Source organism: Panthera onca, chromosome A2, assembly GCF_046562875.1.
Source record: "Panthera onca isolate mPanOnc1 chromosome A2, mPanOnc1 haplotype 2, whole genome shotgun sequence".
NCBI lineage: Eukaryota > Metazoa > Chordata > Mammalia > Carnivora > Felidae > Panthera > Panthera onca.
In genome coordinates, this window is record NC_138340.1 from 88,997,164 (window position 1) to 89,020,096 (window position 22,933).

At 37.5% G+C, this 22,933-nt stretch overlaps 1 protein-coding gene across 2 annotated transcripts in view; it reads right to left on the reverse strand.

Moving 5' to 3' along the window:
* Positions 1 to 22,933, reverse strand: part of SEMA3D (semaphorin 3D) — a 200,159-nt gene that overhangs the window by 19,055 nt on the left and 158,171 nt on the right. For both annotated transcript variants that reach the window (XM_060632365.3, XM_060632363.3), the window contains exons 12-16: positions 13,023 to 13,245; positions 10,385 to 10,473; positions 8,509 to 8,550; positions 5,169 to 5,326; positions 2,876 to 2,940 (exon numbers count right to left, since the gene is read on the reverse strand). In XM_060632365.3, coding sequence (XP_060488348.1) covers positions 2,876 to 2,940; positions 5,169 to 5,326; positions 8,509 to 8,550; positions 10,385 to 10,473; positions 13,023 to 13,245 — 577 coding nt within the window. The remainder of the gene's footprint in view (positions 1 to 2,875; positions 2,941 to 5,168; positions 5,327 to 8,508; positions 8,551 to 10,384; positions 10,474 to 13,022; positions 13,246 to 22,933) is intronic.

Sequence of the window (22,933 nt, forward strand, 5' to 3'; positions counted from 1 at the left end):
GTCGGTTAAAAGTCTGACTTCGGCTCAGGTCATGATCTCACGGTTTGTGGGTTCGAGCCCCGCATTGGGCTCTGTGCTGACAGTTCAGAGCCTGGAGCCTGCTTCAGATTCTGTGTCTCCCTCTCTCTCTGCCCCTCCTCTGCTCACACTCCATTTCTCTCTCAAAAATAAATAATCATTAAAAAAATAAAAAAAAATTAAATGGTGTGACACCTGAATATAAGAGTTCTTTAGGTAGGTACGGAGGAAATAAATACAAACCTAGCTGAGGCAGGAACAAGACTGGGGCTTTTGAAAAAGAGAAACCAGTGAGTGAGCCATGCAACAGTGAAACGAGAGGATCCAAGCAAGTATCAGAAACTAGATCAAGCAGACTTTAGAGGCCATGGTAAACGCTATGGGTTTTTCACTAATTGTTCTAAGAAGCTAGTGAAAGATTTTGAGTAAGAGAAGCTGTTATCTGACTGTAGTTTCTGAAAGGTTACTCTGGCTACTAAGTGGGATGGAGACTGACCAGGGGAAAAAAACGGAAGCAGGAGGACCAGATAAACGGCTCCGGGACAGGTGTGGTGGCTTTGGGTAAGCGGGCACATCGGGAGGTGATGAAGAGTAGGAGCAGTGGTGGCCACAGAGCCAAAAGGACTTATTGTGAGGTTGGTACTAGGCTGTGGAAGAAAGAGAAAAAGAAAAAGATGATGCCTGCTTTTTTTTTGCTAAGCAGTTGGGTGAATGGAGGTGCTATTTATTAATATGGGCAAGTCTTCACTGCAGAACAACGAAGTTTAGGAAAAGACAGCACTAATTCTTTCTCATAGATCATTTGGGACGCTTATTAGGCATCTAAGATGAGCTCTTGGGTAGGCATACAAGTCGTCTGGCACACAAGACAGAGTTTAGAACCAGACTAAGAATCTGGGAGCAAATTGCCTCTGAGAGTATTGAAATTGATGGTGTTAGGCAGTGAACAGGCAAAGATTTTACGTTTAGATGGTGGGATGCAAAGGAGAGTTAAGAACACTCAGAAGGAGCAACCTGTAAAGTGAGAGGAAAATCATAAGGATGTGGGGGGAGGGGCATGAAGCCCAAGAATGCTGAGACACCATGTCTTTGGAAAAACCAAACCAAACCAAAACAAAACAAATCAAAAAACCCTGATTTGTAGTGCTTGTTCTTTTTTGTGTAAAAACTCCCACTCTGGCTGAACCAAGCTACTAAGAGTTTAAAACCAGCTTATGCAATTCCTAAATAATAAGCCATCAGCTCTCATGGGACCGTTAAGAACTGGCCCTAGCACGTCACTGCACGGAAGTCAAATGAAGAATGTGTTTCAAGAAGGAGGGAGTTAGACATTAAGTAGAAATGACAACTGAAAATTGGCCATTGGACTTGGCAAGGAAGGAACTGCTGGAGACCTTGACAAAAAAATGGATTGGGGCAGTGATGGTGATGATTGGCAGAGACTGTGTGTGGTTGGTCACAGCAGGAACAGGATATGGTGAGTCACTATCTCCCCCATCAGCAGGAACTGTGTTTTGAATCACTGTCTTTACAACACTTATCGCTATCTGACATTGCATCTATTTTACTTCTTTTTAAGTTTACCGTCTGTTCCCTCCCCTGACACAACTTGAACAGAAGTTCCATGGATGCACAGACTGTTTTCTTTTTCATTCACGGGTATATCCTCAATACTTGTAACTGTTCTGGAAACATCTCGCGGGTGCGTATAAAACACCATGTAGGTTGCACATGGTAACGCCTGCTAAATAAAACACTGGACACAACAGGCAGTCACCCATGCAGTAGCACAAGGTCAAACATACTCTTCTGGACCAGAGCTTATTTTTCAGAAGAATGAAATTATAAATTATAAATAATTGTTTTGTGTTTAAATTACAAAGCTGCTGGGTCACTGGTTATAGACTATGAAATTTGGGTTGTTTATTGAACGTGGGGGTGGTTACTAACAATGTGATGAAGGGAAGGCAGTTTCCTTTCTCCAGTTGAGTGCGTGTATGCGTGTGCCTGAGCATGTGTGTGAGCATATATCCTCTGAAGGTAGAGCTTGAGAGTGGAAAGTAACCAAAGCTATGGAATATATTCTTATACATTTTTTTTTGGAATATACTCATGGATTTTGAGGGGAATTTTTCGTATAGGTATTTTGCAATATACTCTTATAGATTTTCTTTCCCTCTGTTATCAGACTCACTCCTTTTTATTATCCACTTTGTCCCAGTCATACTCAGGCTCTCAAGATCTTCCATGAAATTTTCTCTGAACAAGACAGCTTCTGGTGATGTCTCTCTTTGCTAAACTCCCATATCACTAATTGTGCCTTATGACATCTCCCCAAAGAATTATAAGCTCTCGAAGGAGTTTCTTTGTCTCAACATGTACCCAGGACAATTATATGCACCTGGAAGTCACTTAATAAACATTTACTGATTGAATGAAAACATGAATTAATACACAAATTCACATAATGCATACTCTATCTAAAACTTTCTAACAAGTGCTACACTCTCATCAGACCTTTCTGGAAGGGTCTCTGAGTTTACTCTGAATGTCCATATGTTTTGGACTATATCCTATTTTATCTTTATTAGTAGTTTTCAAACTTTATGAGGATGGGTAAGGCAGTAAAAAATACAAAAAAAAAGGGATAGGAATTTTAAAAGACATATGATACAAATAATGATATAACAAAGGATTATTCACTTAGGCATGTAGACAGGGGGTTGATTGATAAAATCTCCTGTTGCTTTTCCAGAACATAAGCATTATATAAAATGAGAGCTTCCCATATAATAGATATTTTAAAACTAGGCTTAACATTTTAAATGGGAGAAAAGCATATTAAACTTATACTTACTGTCTTCTATGTCCCAGCACTGGGTGATCGGGTCTCCATACTTTACATCTTGGCGTCTGGCTCGCCTATGGAAAAAGGATTAAACTGTTTAGAACATTGAGCATGATATCTGGAACAGATAAAGTCGGCATTTAACACTAATAACAGTGGCAAGAGCAGAACTATGCTTGTCTTACTGCTCAACTCAAACGCAGGGCACTATTCTCATCTAACGTTAATCCAAATACTACTAGCAACAGAGTCCTAACAGAATGCATCCTGTTTTGGAAATAAGATGATATGAATTTTATTGAACTCCTCTGACTTTTGACAAATTGTTCAAAAGAACAGGTTGACTATAAATATAGCCCAGGTTTCAGATACATCCAATGGGGGGGGTGGGGGGCAAACCATCCTTACCCTCTTTTTTCAATCAGTCCCTGGGAAAGTAACAAGATGTGCAAGAGCTTTAGTTCGTGGGTAGGAAAGTAACCGCAAATCTAGAACTTGTTACCCTATGGAGATTCGCTATTACATAGATTTGATTAAGCAACAGGTTAAACACTGTCCTCTCAAATAGAAGTACCAGTTTGGTAGAGCATGAGTGGCTAATCCTATCTGCTGATATGCTGTTCACATTGTTTTTTCTGATAGTAGAGACAAGGATAATAATAAATAATGGTGTTGTGCATTATTGTCACATATTTTCCTTAAGAGAAAACAGTAGCTATTGCATAAGAAAAGAGAAAGCTGCTACCCTGAATTAAAGAAGTCTTAAACTCTTACAGTCTATTTTCATTTGTGTTGGCTATTTTATGTTGCCACTTCAGCAATCGTAAAAGTCACAGTAAAATCTGCAATATCTAGGGTGTTGCTTAAGGGCAGTACTGACCAGGTGACGAGCCTGTATGAGATTCATCTAGCACGTACATTTTTTTAGCTCCCGTGGACATTTATGTTAAGGTAAGGGAAACTATCGCAGAGGCATGTGTGCAAGATCAGAGATAGAGTCTTGGGAAATATAAGAAGAAAAATTATGATTGTGTAAGGTACATAAGGTCAAGAATGTTTTTAAATCGTGGCTTCTTAAGAAACAGGGTCAATTCATCAAACTGAAGGTCCATTACGAGCTAATGAGCACTCTTTGATTTTTAGTTTCTAGAAAAGAAAAATATTCCCCAAGGGCTCACTATGAGAAGTATATTCTTAGCCAAAAACTATAACAGAATATTGGTGTTTTTTACTTTGAAATGGTAATAGCAGTATCTCCCCACCCACAGCGAATCCAGAAATTTCAGGGAATCTAAACTGTCTCCTAATTATAAGCCGTATCTGCTGTTGTACTATGCATTCAATCTGTGAATCCTCGAATTTGAAATTTGACACGTGAGTCAAATTTCAAGAAGAAACAAGTGTGTACGTACTAGTGGGACTAACATGCACTCACTTGTCATCATAGTTAATACAGACCTAAAGATTAAAAAAAAATACCATATACAAATTGCTGACCTTTTACCTAGAGGGAAAATATACCTTGAACAATACTGCAGAAAAAGGGTGTTACCATAATGCACATTTAACAATTTATGATCATAACATATTTAGCTAGCATCAGTCATCCTGATGACAATTCAGGTTGTTTCCAATAATTTTGCTACTGAAAACAGTGCTGAAATGGACATCCTTGGATGATTTTGTGGTGCTTTTGCCCGTGTGTATAGAGGATACATTTCTAACTGGGTTTTGTTGGCTCAAAATAGCTTCATTTTTAAGAGCACATAAAGCAACGAACAGTAAACAGCAGGACAGCATTTTGATGTTTATGTACATCTGAGTGACAGAAGTTGACCAAGTTAGACTTATTACAATAAAAATAAAATTGTACCAAGTCACTGAGACGTGCTGTGGGTTGTTTATAACCTACGCTTTTACAAACACGTATATGTATGCATTATTTGCAAAACAGAAAGGGTAAACATAGACCATGTAAAAATAAGGGAAGAAGGGAGGAATGGAGGAAGGGCAAAGTAGTCGAGAAAAACCAACTTTTAATGGTATTTAACAGAGATGAAGGAAAAGCATGTAAACAATTTTTCAGAATTTTTTCAAGTTCCACATTTCGGCACTTCAGAACCCTCTATTTTATCCTCCTTCAACGTTTAGTTTTAGGCAAAATTTAATTTTAATATTCTTACCAGAGACCATGTTTTCTACAATTAAATCATCTTTAATTTAAACTAGAAGACAAGGTATTCCGGTGAGATAGTCGCTGGGTAGAAAAGAAGGCTTCACCTTCGCTCCATGTGCCTCTTACCGTTTTGAAGTGGGCGCATATCGAGAGCATGCATTTCCATCCCAGGCACAGTAAGGGTCTCTGGCCAGGCAACAGTCCGCACAAGCTTTCCCATAAGTGTCGCATCTGTTCAAGGAGAGCTGAACCAATCCATCCCGGGAACCGACGTACAATTGTTGCTACAAATAGGCAAAACAAATGAATTAGAAGCATCTTTCAGACCAGTCTTAAGAACTTCCCTTTCCTGAATACCACATCACAGATCTAAATCTGTCTCCTCGGGTGCCCTTGTACAGAAAATAAGCAGTTGTACAGAAACATAACAAAGAGTAAGATGAGTCGATCCCTTCTACTCCTGGCAGCATGGCGGTTTGAAGATGTTGATACCGAAATGGACAGCATTCTAGAGAGCTAGGATAACCTTGGCAGTAATTTAAGAAGGTCAAAACCCAGCTGCTAGACTGAGGAATTAAGACGTCAAATTCTTTCTCAATGGTTGAAAATGCGCTTTGGTAGATTATATCAAGCACAGATGTGATGGGCAACACTGATGGTCTTCCGCTGCTGTGGCTTCTTGCGTGAGAGACGGCTGAAAAGAGATTTATGAAACTTTCTTGTGGTTTGAACCATTTCATTTGCTAATGAAATACCTCTTGATCCCTGAAGGAAAATGGGTTATAAGCTGGAGAGAAAATACTTGGTATCAATGTGAAGAAAGTATTAAGGAGGCTCGAAAGATGCCATATCACCAATGAAAGGCTGCAGGATACTAAACAACTCAGCAAATAAAGGTGCATTTTGGAAATATGTTCTGAAAACAATGCACTGATCTTTATGAGCATTCGCTGAGCGTACGTGGTGGAAGACGTAGGGAGAGGGATGATACGAATAACTAAGCCAGAGTCTGTGCCTTCAGTGAACTCATGGTCAACGACAGCGGGCCATATCAGACTTTACACAAAGGGGAAAAACCTGAGAAATAAATGTTGACATAAATAAATACACGTACTCAATCTACAGACATCTATCTTCTACCTGCCCTGCCTATTAAAATGTCAGTTAAGACCTCCTAGCTGCTAAATGCAATGCACCCAGTTCAGTATTTGCTTTACTTCAATTCTCCAAAGTGTTTAACACCAAGAATCATGCCTTCCTTGACCTTCAACTTTTTCTTGTTCTGTCTTTATTTCTGCCTAAGATTTCTGTCTCCTTTGAGGATTCCTTTCTTTGCATTAAATGTGAGGTGCCCCCTCTTTTCTATCCTCATTTCTTTGCCTGTCTTATTGTATAAAGCGTCAGGTGCATCTTGAAAACAACGTCAAGGTTGACATACTGGATTGCCCTAAATCTAGCCCTGCTACCCTAGCTTTGTCACCCAGGACACAAAGCTGGGAGTTGTCTCTGAATCCCCTTTATCTCTTAGTCAGCCACCGTATCTTTTCCATTCTCTTACACAGAACTCTCTATCTCCTCCTCTCCCTCTCCACTGCCAACACTTTTGTCTGTCTTTATTGTTTCTTCCCTGGATTACTTATAAGTGTTCTAATATTTCCACTGGCTTCAGCCTCGTGTTCCGACAACCCCCACCTCTACCCCAGGACTCGATCCATCTTCCGCTCTGCCACACCAGACTGACCTTCCTAAAAGGAAAAGCTTATCACAACACATTCCTGCTGAAGATCTTTAAAGGTTTTCGTTGTCCTCAGATAAAACTGTTAAACTTCTTAGGAAGACATATAAGGATGTACCTAATCTTGCTCTGTTTTATGTCCCAGAATCATTTCTAGCCTCCTTGCCCCTTGCACACACATATGTCCTTTGCTCTAATTGTTCACAAACTTATTAGAATAAGCTATGATTTCTCACTGTTTACACCTTTCCAAATGTTCTCCTTTTTTCCTTGGCATAGGCTTCCTCTTCCCATCCCCTTTTTAATTTAACCAATTAACTGCAACATCCTTCATAGTTCAGGTTACATGTCTCTTCTTTTTTGTTAATGTATATTTACTTATTTTGAGGGGGGGAGGGGCAAAGAGAAAAGGAGAGAGAGAGAATTCCAAGCAGGCTCCACGCTGTGAGTGCAGAGCCTGATGCAGGGCTTGATCTCATGAACCTGTGAGAGCATGACCTGAGCCGAAACCAAGAGTCAGATGCTTAATCGACTGAGCCACCCACACCCCACATGTCTGTTCTTTTCACTTCCTTCCTCTGCTCTACCTGGCTTCCTCTTAGACCAGTTCCTCCCCTGTGTTTTCCCTGTACAGGCTTCCATTATTGTTTTGCATTGGTAGTGTGTTCTTTCTATGTCTCCCAGCTCCACTGTGAGCTTCTAAGTGAAGGACTATGCCATTCATTCATTTCTATACCCTCCAAGGGTAGTAGTAGGCCTTTAAGAACTAAACATTCAGTGAAAAAAATTAATGGAAAAGATCAAATAAGAAATCTATTTAGATCTTTTCCCTAATAGTTTCTGTGTCATTACTAGCCACACAGATGAAGACAATGTTAGGGGGGAAAGGGGAAAATGGGTGATGGGCATTGAGGAGGACACTTGTTGGGATGAACAGTGGGTGTTGTATGTAAGCTATGAATCACGGGAATCTACCCCCAAAACCAAGAGCACACTGTATACACTTTATGTTAGCCAACTTGACAATAAATTATATTAAAAAAATTAAGCATATTATCCCATAATTTTTTTATCCTGGGGGTACATATACAAATGCTAATACAAGCCTGAACCTCTTGAATTAATTGGGATTTGGAGTATCATATTGAGAACTTACGATCTATTAAATATTATTATTGTCATTGTCATCAGATACCATTTACTTCACACTTACGATGTGCCAACTCTCTGTCTCAAATTTTGTGTGCAGCGTCCTATTTATTAGGTGGTGTATTTTATTTCCCTAATTTCTCTGTTAAGGAAATTGATTCCCAGAGTCAGATACTAAGTGGAAGGCCGGCAGTTGACTCTTGGCCTCTTTGCCACCATCGTCCATAGTGTAATTTCTAGACTCCCTGATTAAAAACCATTTTTCGTGATTATGGTTAGTATTCTACGTGAACTTCTTATGGCCTTGACAGAGACACATCCTCATGAAACAAAGAAAGTGAGCTCAGTTTTCAAGAGCCAAGGGAAGGGGAATATCTATCATTCAAGTAATGATATTTGGTTCTACTTCTCCTAAGGCAAGCCTACAACTATGGCCTCTAATTGGTTATAAAAGAAACACATAATTTAAAGCTTTTTACATTATTTATAATTTAACTTCCAATATCAGTAGAGTTTCCCTAAAATGAATTCAAGCAGCCTGTTGCTTTTGTGGCTAATTTTTACAGAAAAATTAGAAAGTACCTGCTTCAGAGACAACTCCATGTTCAAGATGATTGATGAGTGCTGAAAATAAAAATCAAATGTTAATAAAGATAATCATTAAGAGTCTTTTATAGCAGCCAATATGTTCTCTTGTCATGTACCAAAGATCACTGAAGAAAACTTCAAGGGTCTGTTATATAGGGGGGGAAAGGATCTTAACGTTTGCTCTTTCCTTCTAATTCTACCTTAATAAAAAGAATCAAAATAGTTCCTTTAAAGTATCTTATTACAGAAAAACTATCTAAATGTATGAGGAAACACTGTGCATTGGAAATCGCTCCCAGTTACCCACAACGTTTCTCCTTCTAAATCTGCTTATCTTAACTGCTTCCATATAATTCAAACTAGTGTTGACAAGAACATCTCCATAATTATTTATTACCTAGTTCTGCTCTTACTTAGATCGGTAGTTGAAAAACTTGTTCAAGTAGCAGAGTTCTGAAAAGCTATAGTGTTCTTTGTGGATGAGTATATTCTTTATGGAACGTGGCAAGCTACTGATACACAAGATTCCGTGATATGAACTAGGACTTGCTTTACTTGTTGAAACTATGGCTTTATGCATGCAATATAAAACTAGAAACATGAACACAGAAGCTACCAAACTAAAAAGGATGGAATCTTTAAGAATTTTTCATCTACTTATCATCTATTTACTGTCCATTCGTTTCTCACCAGCCAGTATTTACAAACCGATAAACAGTAGCAGATACCAAAAATTTAAGAAAATACATGAAAAAAAAATGAAAGAAAAATGTTAAAATGAGAACGTGCTATCCCAAAACTTTTTTTTTTTTTTAAATGAAGGACACAGGTTCATTATTTAATCTTTACAATGGAATCCAAATAATTCCTCTTGACCACTAACCACCATTAAGTAAAACTTATTTTAATGCACCTTATATATTGTGGGAGCTTCATTTTTGGCTTCTGGGTTCACACTTAGATTTGACATCAGTTTTTCCCTCAGGAACCACCCAAGACTTTGTTTTTGGTAGATGCCAGATAGCAGATCTTGTTCTTGTTAACTCCTTGACCACTATTATCATCACAATGTAAACAGGATCCTGTGGAACTCAGCATGTTAATTACCTTGAGTTCCTCACAGTGGGGGGCTCTACTTGATTTTTTTTTTTTAAGGCAATAGATGTTCACAGGGAAACAGCCCATTTTAATGAACTATCTCAACAAAAATGTTATAAAAGACACAACATATTTTTCAAGGCTCCTGTCAGAAATACACTTTTATTTCTAATGTTACTTTCAGAAAATAATTTTGAACTAAATGTCACTGAGCATCTACAGAGAATACCACAGCTCAAATGTATTGTTAAAAGTCAAAGACATTCCCCAAATCTAGAAAATTATTATTTTAGATCTAACTCTCTAGGGGGACGTAGCATACATCAAGGCTTTACTATCATGCAACCTTGTTTAAAAAAGATTCCTTACGGAAAAGCAGGGACATGTGATTTACACACTCTTCCAGTTTTCTCAAATTCAATGGAGGAAAAATTGAAAAGTCAACCGTTTAAAGTAGAAAAGCATCTGGGTAGTCAGAGACCCCAGACCCCAGGCTTTCATCCACTGTGGCGATTTGTCTGACCATATGCTTAGAGAATAAAGTAATGAGCGGCAATCCCAGGAGCCCTGATTTTAGTGGTATTCTACGGGGAAAGAGGAGTCCTGTTCTCAGTTGCTTGAAAAACTTTTTTCCGTTGCTTAAGGAAAAGGAAAATAAAGGAGCTAATTGCACAGACTTCTCTAGGAAAAGTGACGATGTATCAAAACACACTGTCCTATATCAAGGACTACTAAGTTTCCCCATCTCTTCTAGAACTCTGGACTGTCTTACCTTGAATATCTGCAACTCTTCCAGTACTACTTCTTCCATATTCCACTTCTCCTTTGAAATGCTGACAACTTTTAGGACTGTTCCAATGTCTGAAAAAATACATGACCTATAATCCTGCTGTTTCTCCTTTAAGTATATGCCTAGCAACCTTCACAACTGTTCCCTCCTTTTTCTTTCAAAGCCTTGGAAAAGTCAGATTAAACAAGGCACACAAGAAGTGAAGCTTAATGGATATGATTCCATCCTTCCGAAACATGATAGTTTTTAACTCATAAAACACATATTTATAAGGAAGACATTAAAAGACATGCACTCAAAGATCTTTCGAGCAAAAGGAGTATGTATGTCTCATTCAAATAATGGCTGAAATTATAACTAAAGTGGAATGATATTTTTGTAACTGAATTTAAAAGGTTAAGATATATTAAAATATTTTTTTTTCTCTCTCTCAATGTAAGAAATATTTATTCAGTGCTTATCACATCTAAGTTACGGTGAAAGGTAAGATATATACATTGTTAAATAATATTAACAAAGGGAAGAGAAACCACTGAAGCCATCTACATGGGGGGAATTTTAGCTCACTCACCAACATATTTTATTTACAAAAACTTTATTAATAGGCTGGAAACTGAAGTTTTGTTTAAAATTATTTTGGTTTAATTTAAAAGAGTAACCAAAATTTAAAAGACTATAAACCAAAAATTGACATTTAGTAAAGATGCCTTAAATACAGGATCTTCTATTGCAGTTTACAAGGTGACATGCTATTTATTACAGAAAGACAATCAAAAGAACATTTTAGAAGGAGAAAAAAAATCTCATTTGGAAATTAATTTATATAATATAGATGCTTTTAAGCTTCTGGCACTGTGGTTGAAGAATTTTAATATGGATAGTAATGATCCTATTTGCCCAAAATAGTCTGAAATATTTAATTCGGTTTTTAAAGGACTCTAGGATCTTTGAAAAAATATAAAATATACATTTTCCAAATGTCATAATTGAAAATCGATCCATCTATCTTAGTTACCTTATAATTTTCTCAGTAAAAGTTAGGTAGTACCACCTAGTGGCCGAATGGCATTTATGACAGCGAAGTGTTGACCTAGGAACGCTTTGGGCGGACAGCGCAAATTCAGTAGCAAACTCCTTAGAATTAGTGACAGACTAATTAAAGTAAAACCTTGGTTTGTGAGCATAAGTCATTCCAGAAACAGGCTTGTAATCCAAAGCACTCATATATCTAAGCAAATTTTAAGAACCATTGGCTCAGTTGTGATCACGCGGCATTTGGTATCAGGTACTAACTCGTATTGGGAGAAATCAGTTGTTTATCCAGTTAAAGTTTACTAGAAATGTTTGCTGTCTTGCAGAACACTCGCAGAACAAGTTACTCTCAATCCAAGGTTTTACTGTACTTACTTGGTCCGCTTCCCTAGTAATCTCTATAGTCTTGAGAACATCACTTACTTTCCTATGTCTTGTTATTGCCATCTGCAGCATAATCAGGCTTGACAACAGGTATTCTGAAAACCCTCTAAGTCTGTCACATGCACGTTCCCTAATAAACTCTACTTTTTTTTCAATGTATTTATTAAAAAAAAAATTTTAATGTTTATTTGTTTTTGAGAGACAGAGACAGAACGTGAGCAGGGGAGGGGCAGAAAGAGAAGGAGACACAGAATCTGAAGAAGTCTCCAGGCTCTGAGCCTTCTTCTTCTTTTTTTTTTTCTTTTTGCAAAAACAGTATGTTTTTTAAAAATAAAACTGTTCTGTAGTTCTGAAAACCTATTTCAATAAAAAAAAATGTCCATTTCTTGAAAACACATTAATTTCGATTTCTTACTCAATGCCTGATTCATTAAATCACATAACATTATCTAGGATGAAGTGCTTTTATCTCCATGATGCATGTTACCTTTACAGCCATTAGAATGCATGTATCATAAGATAATATTTTCTATTTCCTTTTTCTTTCTTTTTTTAAGACATACTAAATAAGCAATATTTCTTTTTCTGGAAAATAGTTTTTAATCATTTTATAATGACTGAGTTGACAAAAAAATAAATAAAATAGTCTCTAATAATGAAAGTGATACTTAATCCACAAAATTCAAAGACAGGAAAAATAATCTCCAGGAAGTTTCTACTTAAAGATCTTTACAAAGTATTGCTTAATTTTTTGAAAAGCCATTTTAAGTCAACTCAGTCAATGATTCTCAAAATTGAGTGAAGGGATCTTTTGCGGGGCTGGGGGCGGGGGGCAGGGAATCAAATATCTCCTTAGAGAGAAAAAAATGTGAAGTCTGAAAATAAACATTGCTTAGCTGTACTTGTTTAATTTTAGTCCATAGTCATTCAACAAATATGTATTGAGCACCTAATCTAAGCAGGCATGTTATAGTCATAACATACAAATATATTTTGAAATCTCAAATACCACTAAAGGAGGCTGGGAGATATTTATAACTGTCAATTAAAAGCATGTGTTATGCAATGTTAAGAAATACTGACTAGATATCAGCTAATAATTACTCATTTTGATTTCAACCAATAATCTTTTTCAAGTCTTTGCTTCCTTTGTCTAATAGTGAAAAATTCCTTTGAAAGAAAGCATCATCTGGGTCTAGCATACCTGTTCCAAGGAACATTACATCGTATTGTCCATCTTCCGCAACAACGTGATCCACCACGATCTGGGTCAATCTGTAATCCACATTGATTCGCTTGAATGTTGGTCCTCCCGCAACTGGGTACACCGATTTAAACATCACAGGGTGCCGCTTTATGAAACTGATGACATCATCCGGAAAATCTCGGGTGGATTTAATCAGTGGATCATAGGTTTTGCTTGGACACTGAAAAGAAATGAGAAGAGAAGTAAAGACATTGTTCATACAGCCGAGGAACTTATATTTACTTATAATAAAGTTTTTAAGGCTTATTATTGACAATATGAAAGGAATGGTGAACAGGATCAATATGGAATCACATATGCTTGTCAATAAACATAGTTTACCTTGAATATATTTAAATCCAGTTTTCTCTCTCAAAGTTATTTTAATGATTACAGGGGAATATTATTCATCCAAAAAAAAAAAAAAAAAAGAATGGAATTTTGTCATTTGAGACAACAGGGATGCACCATGAGCACATTATGCTAAAATAAGTCAGACAGAGAAAGGCAAATACCATATGACCTCACTTATATGTGGAATCTTAAAAACAAAAACACCAAACTCACAGATACAAAGAACGGATCAGTGGTTGGTTGCCAGAGACAAGGAGTGGGAGGGTTGTCACAATGGGTGAAGGGGGTCAAAGGGTACAGATTTCCAGTTATAAAAAAAATTAAGTCACGGGAAATAGTGGGTAGCATGATGAGTATTGTTAATAACACTGTACTGTGTATTTGAAAGTTGCTAAGAGAATACATCTTTAAAGTTCTCATTACAAGGAAAATGATTTTGTAACTATGTGTGGTGATGTATGTTAACTAGACTTACTGTATATTTTTCAAGATATTCAAACATCAAATCATCACTTTGCATACCTGAAACTAATATGTCAACTATACCTCAAAAATTTGTCTATATTTTAAGTCCTTTATCTCTGCCCAGTTGGGCTTCTGCTTTTGAAATACTCTTTTCAGCTGTACTGGCACAAGTGAAAATTTGTAATTTCAATCCCAAGACAATTGTCCTTTCTTCCAAAAATTCTGGCCTCAGAAAGCTGAATATAAAACCCCTATGCTAGATATTTCTGTTGCCTTTTGAACTGTTATCCTCCTGAATTAACTTCAGATCTCAAAAAGCAACTGTCTTTACTTGTTGGCAGGAGAAATGGCTAATGGTCACCAAAGGGAACCTAGCGAAACAGATTATCCTTGCGTATTCAACCTTCTCAAAGTTTCTCAAAAAAAATTGTAAATTATATCTAATTTTCTGTGTTTTCGAAAGTTTCCGCAGTGAATTTGTTTCCTATGAAGCTACATGAAATTTGAGTTGAAATAATTATGAAGAAAGTGATTTATAAACATGGGAATATATGAGAAACCATTATTTTCAATTTCTTTTAATTCATTTAAGATTGCAGTTTTAAATTAAACCCATGATTATTAAAATTAAATGGAAGAAATCACCACGTCATAAAAATTACTTGTAAAAGAGCTTTAATAGTTTTACATCGTAATTAGTTTGTTTTTTTTTTTTATAACTGGTGTGAAAATTACACTGTGAACAATTCAACAGCTCTTTCCCTAAAGGATCTGTGAAGAAACCATTCAGGGAATTTTTCACTTCTGTCTAAAATTGTCTCTTCTTTGCCTTTTAGTGTTCACTAATTCAATAGTTAGCATACCCTGCCCCCTGGTGGTAAGACACAAATGTTCAAACTAGTACAAGTTGAATGAATGTGATGTGCCTTTATCCAAAGAATATAAAGAATTACTTTATAATTTGATCTTTTCAGGCAAATATTTAACTTTCCACATATCAAATTTATTTTATGATTTCTATATACTGTAATTCAAAAAGCTAACTCAGAACAATGCTGCTATTACATTTGAATTCTTCATGGGCTAACATTCCTTTGGAATGGCAAACTTTGGCTCTATGTTGCAGACATACAGAAGAAAGTCTTAAAGAAAGTGCTACTTTTCCCTGTTTTAATTTTTACACAAGGTGGAAACACAATCTCTACAAAACTGAGCCATTTACACCAGGCGCTAATTAGAATCTTGTCAAGGCTTCAAACTGTGCTTCCCAAATCCTGAACCTCCAGAGGATCACTCTCAGGGAATTAAAGATACTGAAGTTAGCCACAACATATGACCCTGACCTCCAATTTTATAGGAATAAAATCATAATGGGTCATTAAATTGGAAGAAATATCAAAGAAGTTGTACTAAAAGATTTTGTTAATGATTTTCCATTAGTAATGTAAGAATATTTCTATCTTTTACAGAATTCTTGCATGTCTGATCTTTAACGTCTTATTTATTTTTGAGACAGGGAGAGACAGAGCATGAACAGCGGAGGGTCAGAGAGAGGGAGACACAGAATCTGAAACAGGCTCCAGGCTCTGAGCTGTCAGCACAGAGCCCGACACGGGGCTCGAACTCACGGACCGAGAGATGATGACCTGAGCCGAAGTCGGCCACTTAACCGACTGAGCCACCCAGGCGCCCCTTGCATGTCTGATCTTAAAAAAATTAATCTTTCCCTGAAATCTCTTTATTTTTCCCAGGTCTGCACCAAAGAGGTGCAGAATATTAGCTATTTGGCAATTACTTAGCTTATTCTTAACTGGATGTTGGTCTAAAGAGCTGAATGTCTTCAGTCATTGTTTCTAGCACTTAGCCTTCAGACAAGTGGAATCTCTCAAGTCGATAATGGAAGGAACCCTATATTAAATAGATTAAGCTGCAAGTCAAAATGGATGTGGAGCTCAAACGATACAAAGCTCTTGCCCAATTACAGGCTGCATGTTGGAGGCCCCGCCAAAGGAGACTATAGTGGGCTTATAGCTTATACTGCCTGCGGTAAAATCTGGTTGGCCTATCATTAAAATCAGAGCAAAAACATGATTTTGCTTGCATCACATTTTTGAAACAGCCCTCCAGCTTAAGATTTTCTTTGCCTTTGCCTTTGCAACTATAGTTATGCAAGTAGCCAAATTTTCAAAAGAAATATTATGACATTCAAGCCAGTTTTTGATATCAAATTTTCAAATAATTAGAAATTTTAATATGAGAAAAGTATGGATGAATGAAATGGGAACAATTTAGCCAAGAAGCAAACGTGAGGCTTTTCCTCTTTGCTCACCTCTGACGGAAAGGTTTAAGTGTAATAAAATCAAAGAAAAAAGATGAGAAGGAAAACCTGGTTTCTGTTGACTATTATAAAATGACCTTTGGAAATGTATTTTTCCCCCCTATGGCAGCTTTTCCTTCTGGCATGCTGCCAGTGTTTGGATAAGATCTTTATCCGTTACGTTGCTGTGTGTGATCTCCAAGGTCTTCGTCTCCACATTGCTTTCACAAATGAAAGTGATTTGGTAGAGTTACTCCCTGAGGTTGAAGAGAGTACCATTTGAACCAAATATTGTTATTTTAGCACATTAAAAACAGTGAGATTTCCCCTTTGATATCATATAGCTGTGAGGCACACAGATCTAAAAACAACTAGAGATGCCAAGCGACCGGAGCAGGTAGGAGAGTAAAGTAGGAAAGAAAAATCCTATAAAGGAAAGAGAGAAAGTGTGGGGAAATGGTGCATCTGAAGTAAATGATCATATCAATCCGTTTCCTCCCCAAGCCCTAGAGAATGTTCCTCTTGAAGCTAGGTTTCTAGCTACATCTCAGGTATTAAAAATCTAGCGAATTTTTCTCCGTATGTATGTCCTTTTAATTTCTACATATTAACACAGCCCCTCTGACTATACGGTAGAGGACCATTTATTTCTGCCTCCAGCTTTCTGACATTTGCCTGATTTCCACTACCCCAGGGCCTATAGGAAATAAGTTAGGGAACTTATCTGTTTCTCTACCTGTCATGTTGAAAAAGTCTTAAGATAGTTTAAAATTTCGGAAAGAAAAAGAGAGAGAGAGAGAGAGAGAGAGAGAGCGAGCTGTTACCAAAATTTTAAAATGTGAGTATCTTGCTGGAAACAATACCAGCACAAGGGTATTTCAGAAGAGACCTGCCCAGGCACGCCGTGAAAGGAAAGGGTGACCCAACAGCAGCAATCTCAGGGCCGGCTGCACAGCTGGCTAGGTGTGACCGTGTTGTGCTTGGCACATCTATGTGTTTGTATAGGGCCTTTAGTAGTGTAGTGGGAAGCGACGGATGAGAGGAGAAAAATGGTTTTTATCCAACGCAAGAGCTTTGCCCCTTGGCAAGGCACCAGACAGCTGTTCAAAGTTTTCTCCTCCTGCTGCTTCAGGCTGTTTTCTACAGGTTGCACTGTCCTTTTAAACAAATCATGGGACTGACTAATGTGAGGGAAGACAGGGCACAAGGAAAGACTGAACCAGGCTTCCATTTTTAGCAAACTGGGAAAAATAACCTAAATACAAAAAGGAAGTTTTTTTATTTATAAAGTAAAAAAATACATGCAATTTCTTTTAGTAACTATTCTTTTTTAATTTATTTGTTTATTTTGAGAGCGGAAGCGGGCAGGGGAGGGACAGACAGAGAGGGAAAGAGAATCCTATGTAGGCTCTGCACCATCTGAGCAGAACCTGATGCAGGGCTCGAACTCATAATCAGTGAGATCATAACCTGAGCCAAAACCAAGAGTCGGAGGCTTAACCGACTGAGCCACCCAGGGGCCCCGAAAAATAATTGTAATTTCACAGGTGCCATTCTATCCCCCTGCCTATTCAGCTGTGAGTCAGTTTCTAAATGTGGATGAGGAAAGACTCTGTCTTCAGTATCAGAACTAGAAAGGCCAGGGGTACAAATATGGGGGTACATTTGTCTCTTTCTTCTTTTTCTTTTTTTGCAACTAAAACCCAGCTTTATTCTTGTTATATTTGAATCTTGAATATCCTGCTATGCTTAAAAGGTAAAACAACAACAACTCAAGTTTCCTCTTTATTGTTCAGTGTCTAATATAGCGATATGTCTTCTAGCATTTGAAGAAATGCATGTACCAGTTGCAAATATCCACTCAAAATTTTATTTACAATTGGCAAATGAACTTTAACCTCTGAATTAAAAAATGTCATAGTATGCTCCCCTGCTTGCACAAAGGTTGGATTCTGTCTACTATAACTGGGTAGCACTTTATAGACAACAATTAAACCAACAATTTTTTATCATTTACTTTCAAAATTAAATAGTTTAAGCTAAACTTAATTGTGCTGGACATTTAACAAAACATATAGCTGTAGCTCTGTCTTTTTTAAAGTTTCCTTTTTTTTAATGTTTATTTATTTTTGAGAGACAGAGAGACAGAGCATGAGCGGGGGACAGGCAGATGGCGGGGAGGGAGGGACACAAAATTTGAAGCAGGCTCCAGGCTCTGAGATGTCAGCACAGAGCCCGAAGCAGGGCTCAAACCCATGAACCACTAGATCATGACCTAAGCAGAAGTCAGATGCTCAACCAACTGAGCCACCCAGGCGCCCCAAGGTTTCCTTTCCTTTAGAGGAGTTCTATATGAGAAAAAGGAAAAGCTCATTGAACATAGTAAGTTGCTTGGCATAAAGAGAATATTGGCCCCATGGAAAAGAAAGCCCTTACCTTTGATTTACTCTAGAGAAAAGGCTGTATGAGTTGTACACGGTGGGGCTTCTTGTTAGGCAAAGATTTGAAATGTTATAGAAAGAGAGAATTAATTATTTTACATTTGGTGGTGGTAGCTGAAAAATCACTTAACATTAAAACAATGTTAATGTTTTGTAGCAGGTCCGTTAAATTAAATGGCTGGTTGATATATGGATAAAAAGAAAAAGATATTTTAAATTTTTCTGAAGATCTAAATTCCTAAAATAGAATTGGTAAGGAGAGATGTTTATTCAGGGATTCTTTGAGATTTAAGAATTTTAGTCAAGTTTTTACAGGATATGAGGGGCAATAAATGGGTACAAGGAGGTTAGTTTAGTAGATGTGATATTGCATGTGACTTCAGTGTACCTGTAGTAATGGAATTAGAAGAGGGCCTATAACCACTTCATTTTGCTCCTCACCATAAAATGGAAACTTAGTTGGGAAATTCAAGTGTAGGTTTCAACCTTTGAAAGTAAAGCTAAAACATTTAACAGCAAAAGCAGTATTTCGGGGAAAATGGAATCTAAAAATGAATTTTTTTCATCATTAGAGGTTTAGAAATAGTCAAAAACTGCACCAAAATGATTTGAGAATAGTGAAACAGACATTTCTTAAATATTTGAACTTCAAAAACAAGTCCTTTCCACATTTTGGCTATGGTGATAGGGCTGCAATAAACATGGGAGTGCTAATCTCTTTTCAAGATCCTGATTTCAATTCTTTTGGATAAATACCCAGAAGTGAGATCATATGCTAGTTCTATTATTTATATTGTAGGTGGAAACAGTCTAGATGTCCATCACCTGATGAATGGGTAAAAAAAAAAAAAAAAAAGAAAAAGAAAAAAGTGATATATACACACAATGGAATACTATTCAGTCTTAAAAAGGAAATCCTTCAACAGGTGCCCATGTAGATGAACAAAGAAGACATTACGCTAAGTGTAGTAAGTTAGTCACAGAAGGTCAAAACTACATGGGGACCCTGAGTGGCTCAGTCGGTTAGGCATCCATCTTCAGCTCAGATCATGATCTCTCAGTCCGTGAGTTTGAGCCCCGCACTGGGCTCTGTGCTGACAGCTCAGAGCCTGGAGCCTCTTCAGATTCTGTGTCTCCCTCTCTCTCTGTCCCTGCCCCACTTGTGCTCTGTCTCTGTCTCTCAAAAATGAATAAACTTTGAAAAAAATTTAAAAAAAACTACATACTCCCATTTATATACATATTCAAACTCATGAAAGCCAAAGATAAAACTGTGGTTACCAGGGGCTAAGGGGAGTGGAATGTAAGAAGTCAGTAATTAATGGTATACAATTTCAGGTATTCAACGTGAAGAAGTTCTAGAGATCTTTTTCACAACATTATCTACAGGCAATACTGTATTCATAAACTTAGAATTATGTTAAAAGCATAGATCTCACCTTAAGTGTTCTTACCACAAGAAGCAATTTTTAAAGCACCTTCTCACCTTTTTGATAAGAGAATGGTTTAAAAACTGAAACTCCCTGTCAAGTAAACATTTATCAACACTTGACACTTAGGCATACATCATAAATTTCCTTATCAACACAGAATAAAACTACCAAGTAAATCTTTTAATAATAAGTCAAATATCAAAAATGAAATCTGGCTTTAAAAATCTTCCTCCAATTCTGAGGTTTCGAGCAGCCTGCTACCGTTGGCCTGACCTCAGTTTGGTTTCCATTTTTGACCCCTACTACCTGCTATATTGTGGATTCTGCCATATTTTATTTCATTTGCAACTTCTTATTCTCAAGGCCTAAGGTTCAATAACGGTTGAAAAAGTCCAGCCGAACAAAATACAGTTTGTTCAGAGATTCATTCAGTTTGGACACCAGAGGGCAGGCGAATCCCTTGAAGTGAAGGGATTCTGTGACAGTGTCCTTGTCATTCACGAGTTTCCAGGCTTATTGACATTGTAGAGAGTAATGATATCGTAGTAAGGCCAGGAGTTTAGGTTTGACTTTTTGTCACAGGAAGCACAGGATTCTGTCAAAAACTAGAAAATTAAAGTCGCTGTGGCACCCTGAGAGTCTTCGTGTTTATTTCTCTCAGTGATAATGTCAGCAGAAGGCCCTGCTGGGAGCACAACTTTAGAAGCAATCTGGATAACAACATGAGGAAACGTAAACGCAAAGGAGGTTTTTCAAATAATCTATTTTAAAAGGTTTAAGCATAAAGTGGCTTTTAGGAAAGATTCTGACGTTTCGTAGCCAGCAAATTATTCAGCAGTGCTTTTATTAAAGTCAAAGATGTGTCCCCAGAATTACAAGAAAAGAAATGACAAGCGCAGTAAGGTTGCAAAACGGCATTATTATTTGTGCAGGGAGCAGATCAGTCCCGGGGGAAACAGTGTGGGGTTCAGTTTGGTTATTCGCTTTGATCTCATTGAAGGTAGAGTGCTGTGGAGGTTAACGGCATTTGATTTGGAGTCAAGTAGAGCTAAGTTTGATCCCAGTCTTACCCACTTCAGACCAAGGAGAAAGAAACCCACTTGTAACCAAAAGTGTAACGCAAAATAAACAGCTTCTCCCAATAATTATGAGAGTTGCTTTTTTTTGTTTAATGTTTATTTATTTTTGAGAGAGAGAGCGCAAGTGGGGGAAGAGGAGAGAGAGAGGGAGACACAGAATCTGCAGCAGGCTCCGCGCTTTGAGCTGTCAGCACAGAGCCCCATGTGGGCTCGAACTCACTGCCTGTGAGATCATGACCTGAACTGAAGTTGGAAGCTTAACCAACTAAGCCACTCAGGCACCCCAACGATAGTCGTTTTTGCATCTCTAAATTCTATAACAAGGAGATAAACTTCCTGATCAATGAGAATGTTGTTCTGCTGGAGTCTTTCTGGAGCCTCTTTCCATCTCCTTCACCAATACTGGCCCAATTTCGGGCCGTGAGTGAGTTTATAGATCTTCCTCGACTTACAATGGGATTGTGCCCCCATAAACCCCATTGTAAGTTGAAAATATCATAAGGCAAAAGTGCATTTATTACACCTAACCTACTCAACATCATACCTTAACCTAGCTGAACTTCAATGTGCTAAGAACACTTGAATTCGTCTACGGTTGGGCAAACTCCTCTAACATAACACAAAGCCTATTTTATAAAGAAGCATTGAGTATCTCATGTACTTTATTCAAAACTGTACTAAAGTGAAAAACAGATGATTTCAAGTGTATTTTTGTCTACCCTTTTGATGATGTGGCCTACCAGAAGCTGCGACTTTTTGCCAGGCTCAGCTTCACGAGCCCCTCGTACTGCATCTGGCAAGCCCAGGAAAAGGTCAAAATTCAAAATTCTAAGTATAGTTTCTACTGAATGTGGATCCTTTTCTCACCATCAGAAAGTCAAAAAAATCAGAAGTTAAAACTACTTAAGTTGGGGACTGTCTGTAGTTATAAGGTGTAATTCTCAAAGCTTTGCTACAGATGTCAATATGTTCACATATTTTAAAAAGCATAGGAATTTCCTGAGGAACACTGACGTTGAGTAAGCATAAAGGAATAACTCAGTTAAATGGCACTTTCTTATGCCTGCTACTATTTTTCCTTTTCTATTGTTAAAAAGAGGGACACCCGCGTGGCTCAGCTGGTTAAGAGTCCAACTCTTGATCTCAGTTCAGGTAATGACCTCACGTTTTGTGAGATTGAGCTCCACATCAGGCTCTGAGTTGGCCATGGAACCTGCTTAAGATTCTCTCTCTCCTTCTTCCTCTGCCCCTCCCTCGAGTGCATGTCTGCTCTCTCTCTCTCTCTCAATAAGCAAACAAACAAACTCATGTAGAAACGGCTGAGAATGTGATAGTCCATGATACTTAACCCCATCATCCTAGGATGGTGGAATTTCCCCAGCTAGAAATCCCCTCTGAATTTTAACTGTCCTCCTCACAAAAGGCCCCAAATATATATAACAGCAGTTGAAATTCTACATAGATTCATTACATATATATCCACTACATATATACTTAATAAATGTAGTCTATCATAAACATATTATTATATGTTCAGTATATACATATATACTATATATATGCAGTAAAAGATATTCTACAGAAGAAGAAAAATAAATATAATTTGAGACAAAAAAAAATTTTAATATAGTATCATAGTACAAATTCTAAGAGCCTGGACTCTGCTGCCAGAGTGTCTGAATTTAAAACTCAGGTGCACTACTCAGTCGCTTTTGTGACCTTGGGGAAGTTACTGCACCTCTGTGTGCCTGATGCTGAGTAGCATAAAATGAGTGGCTGT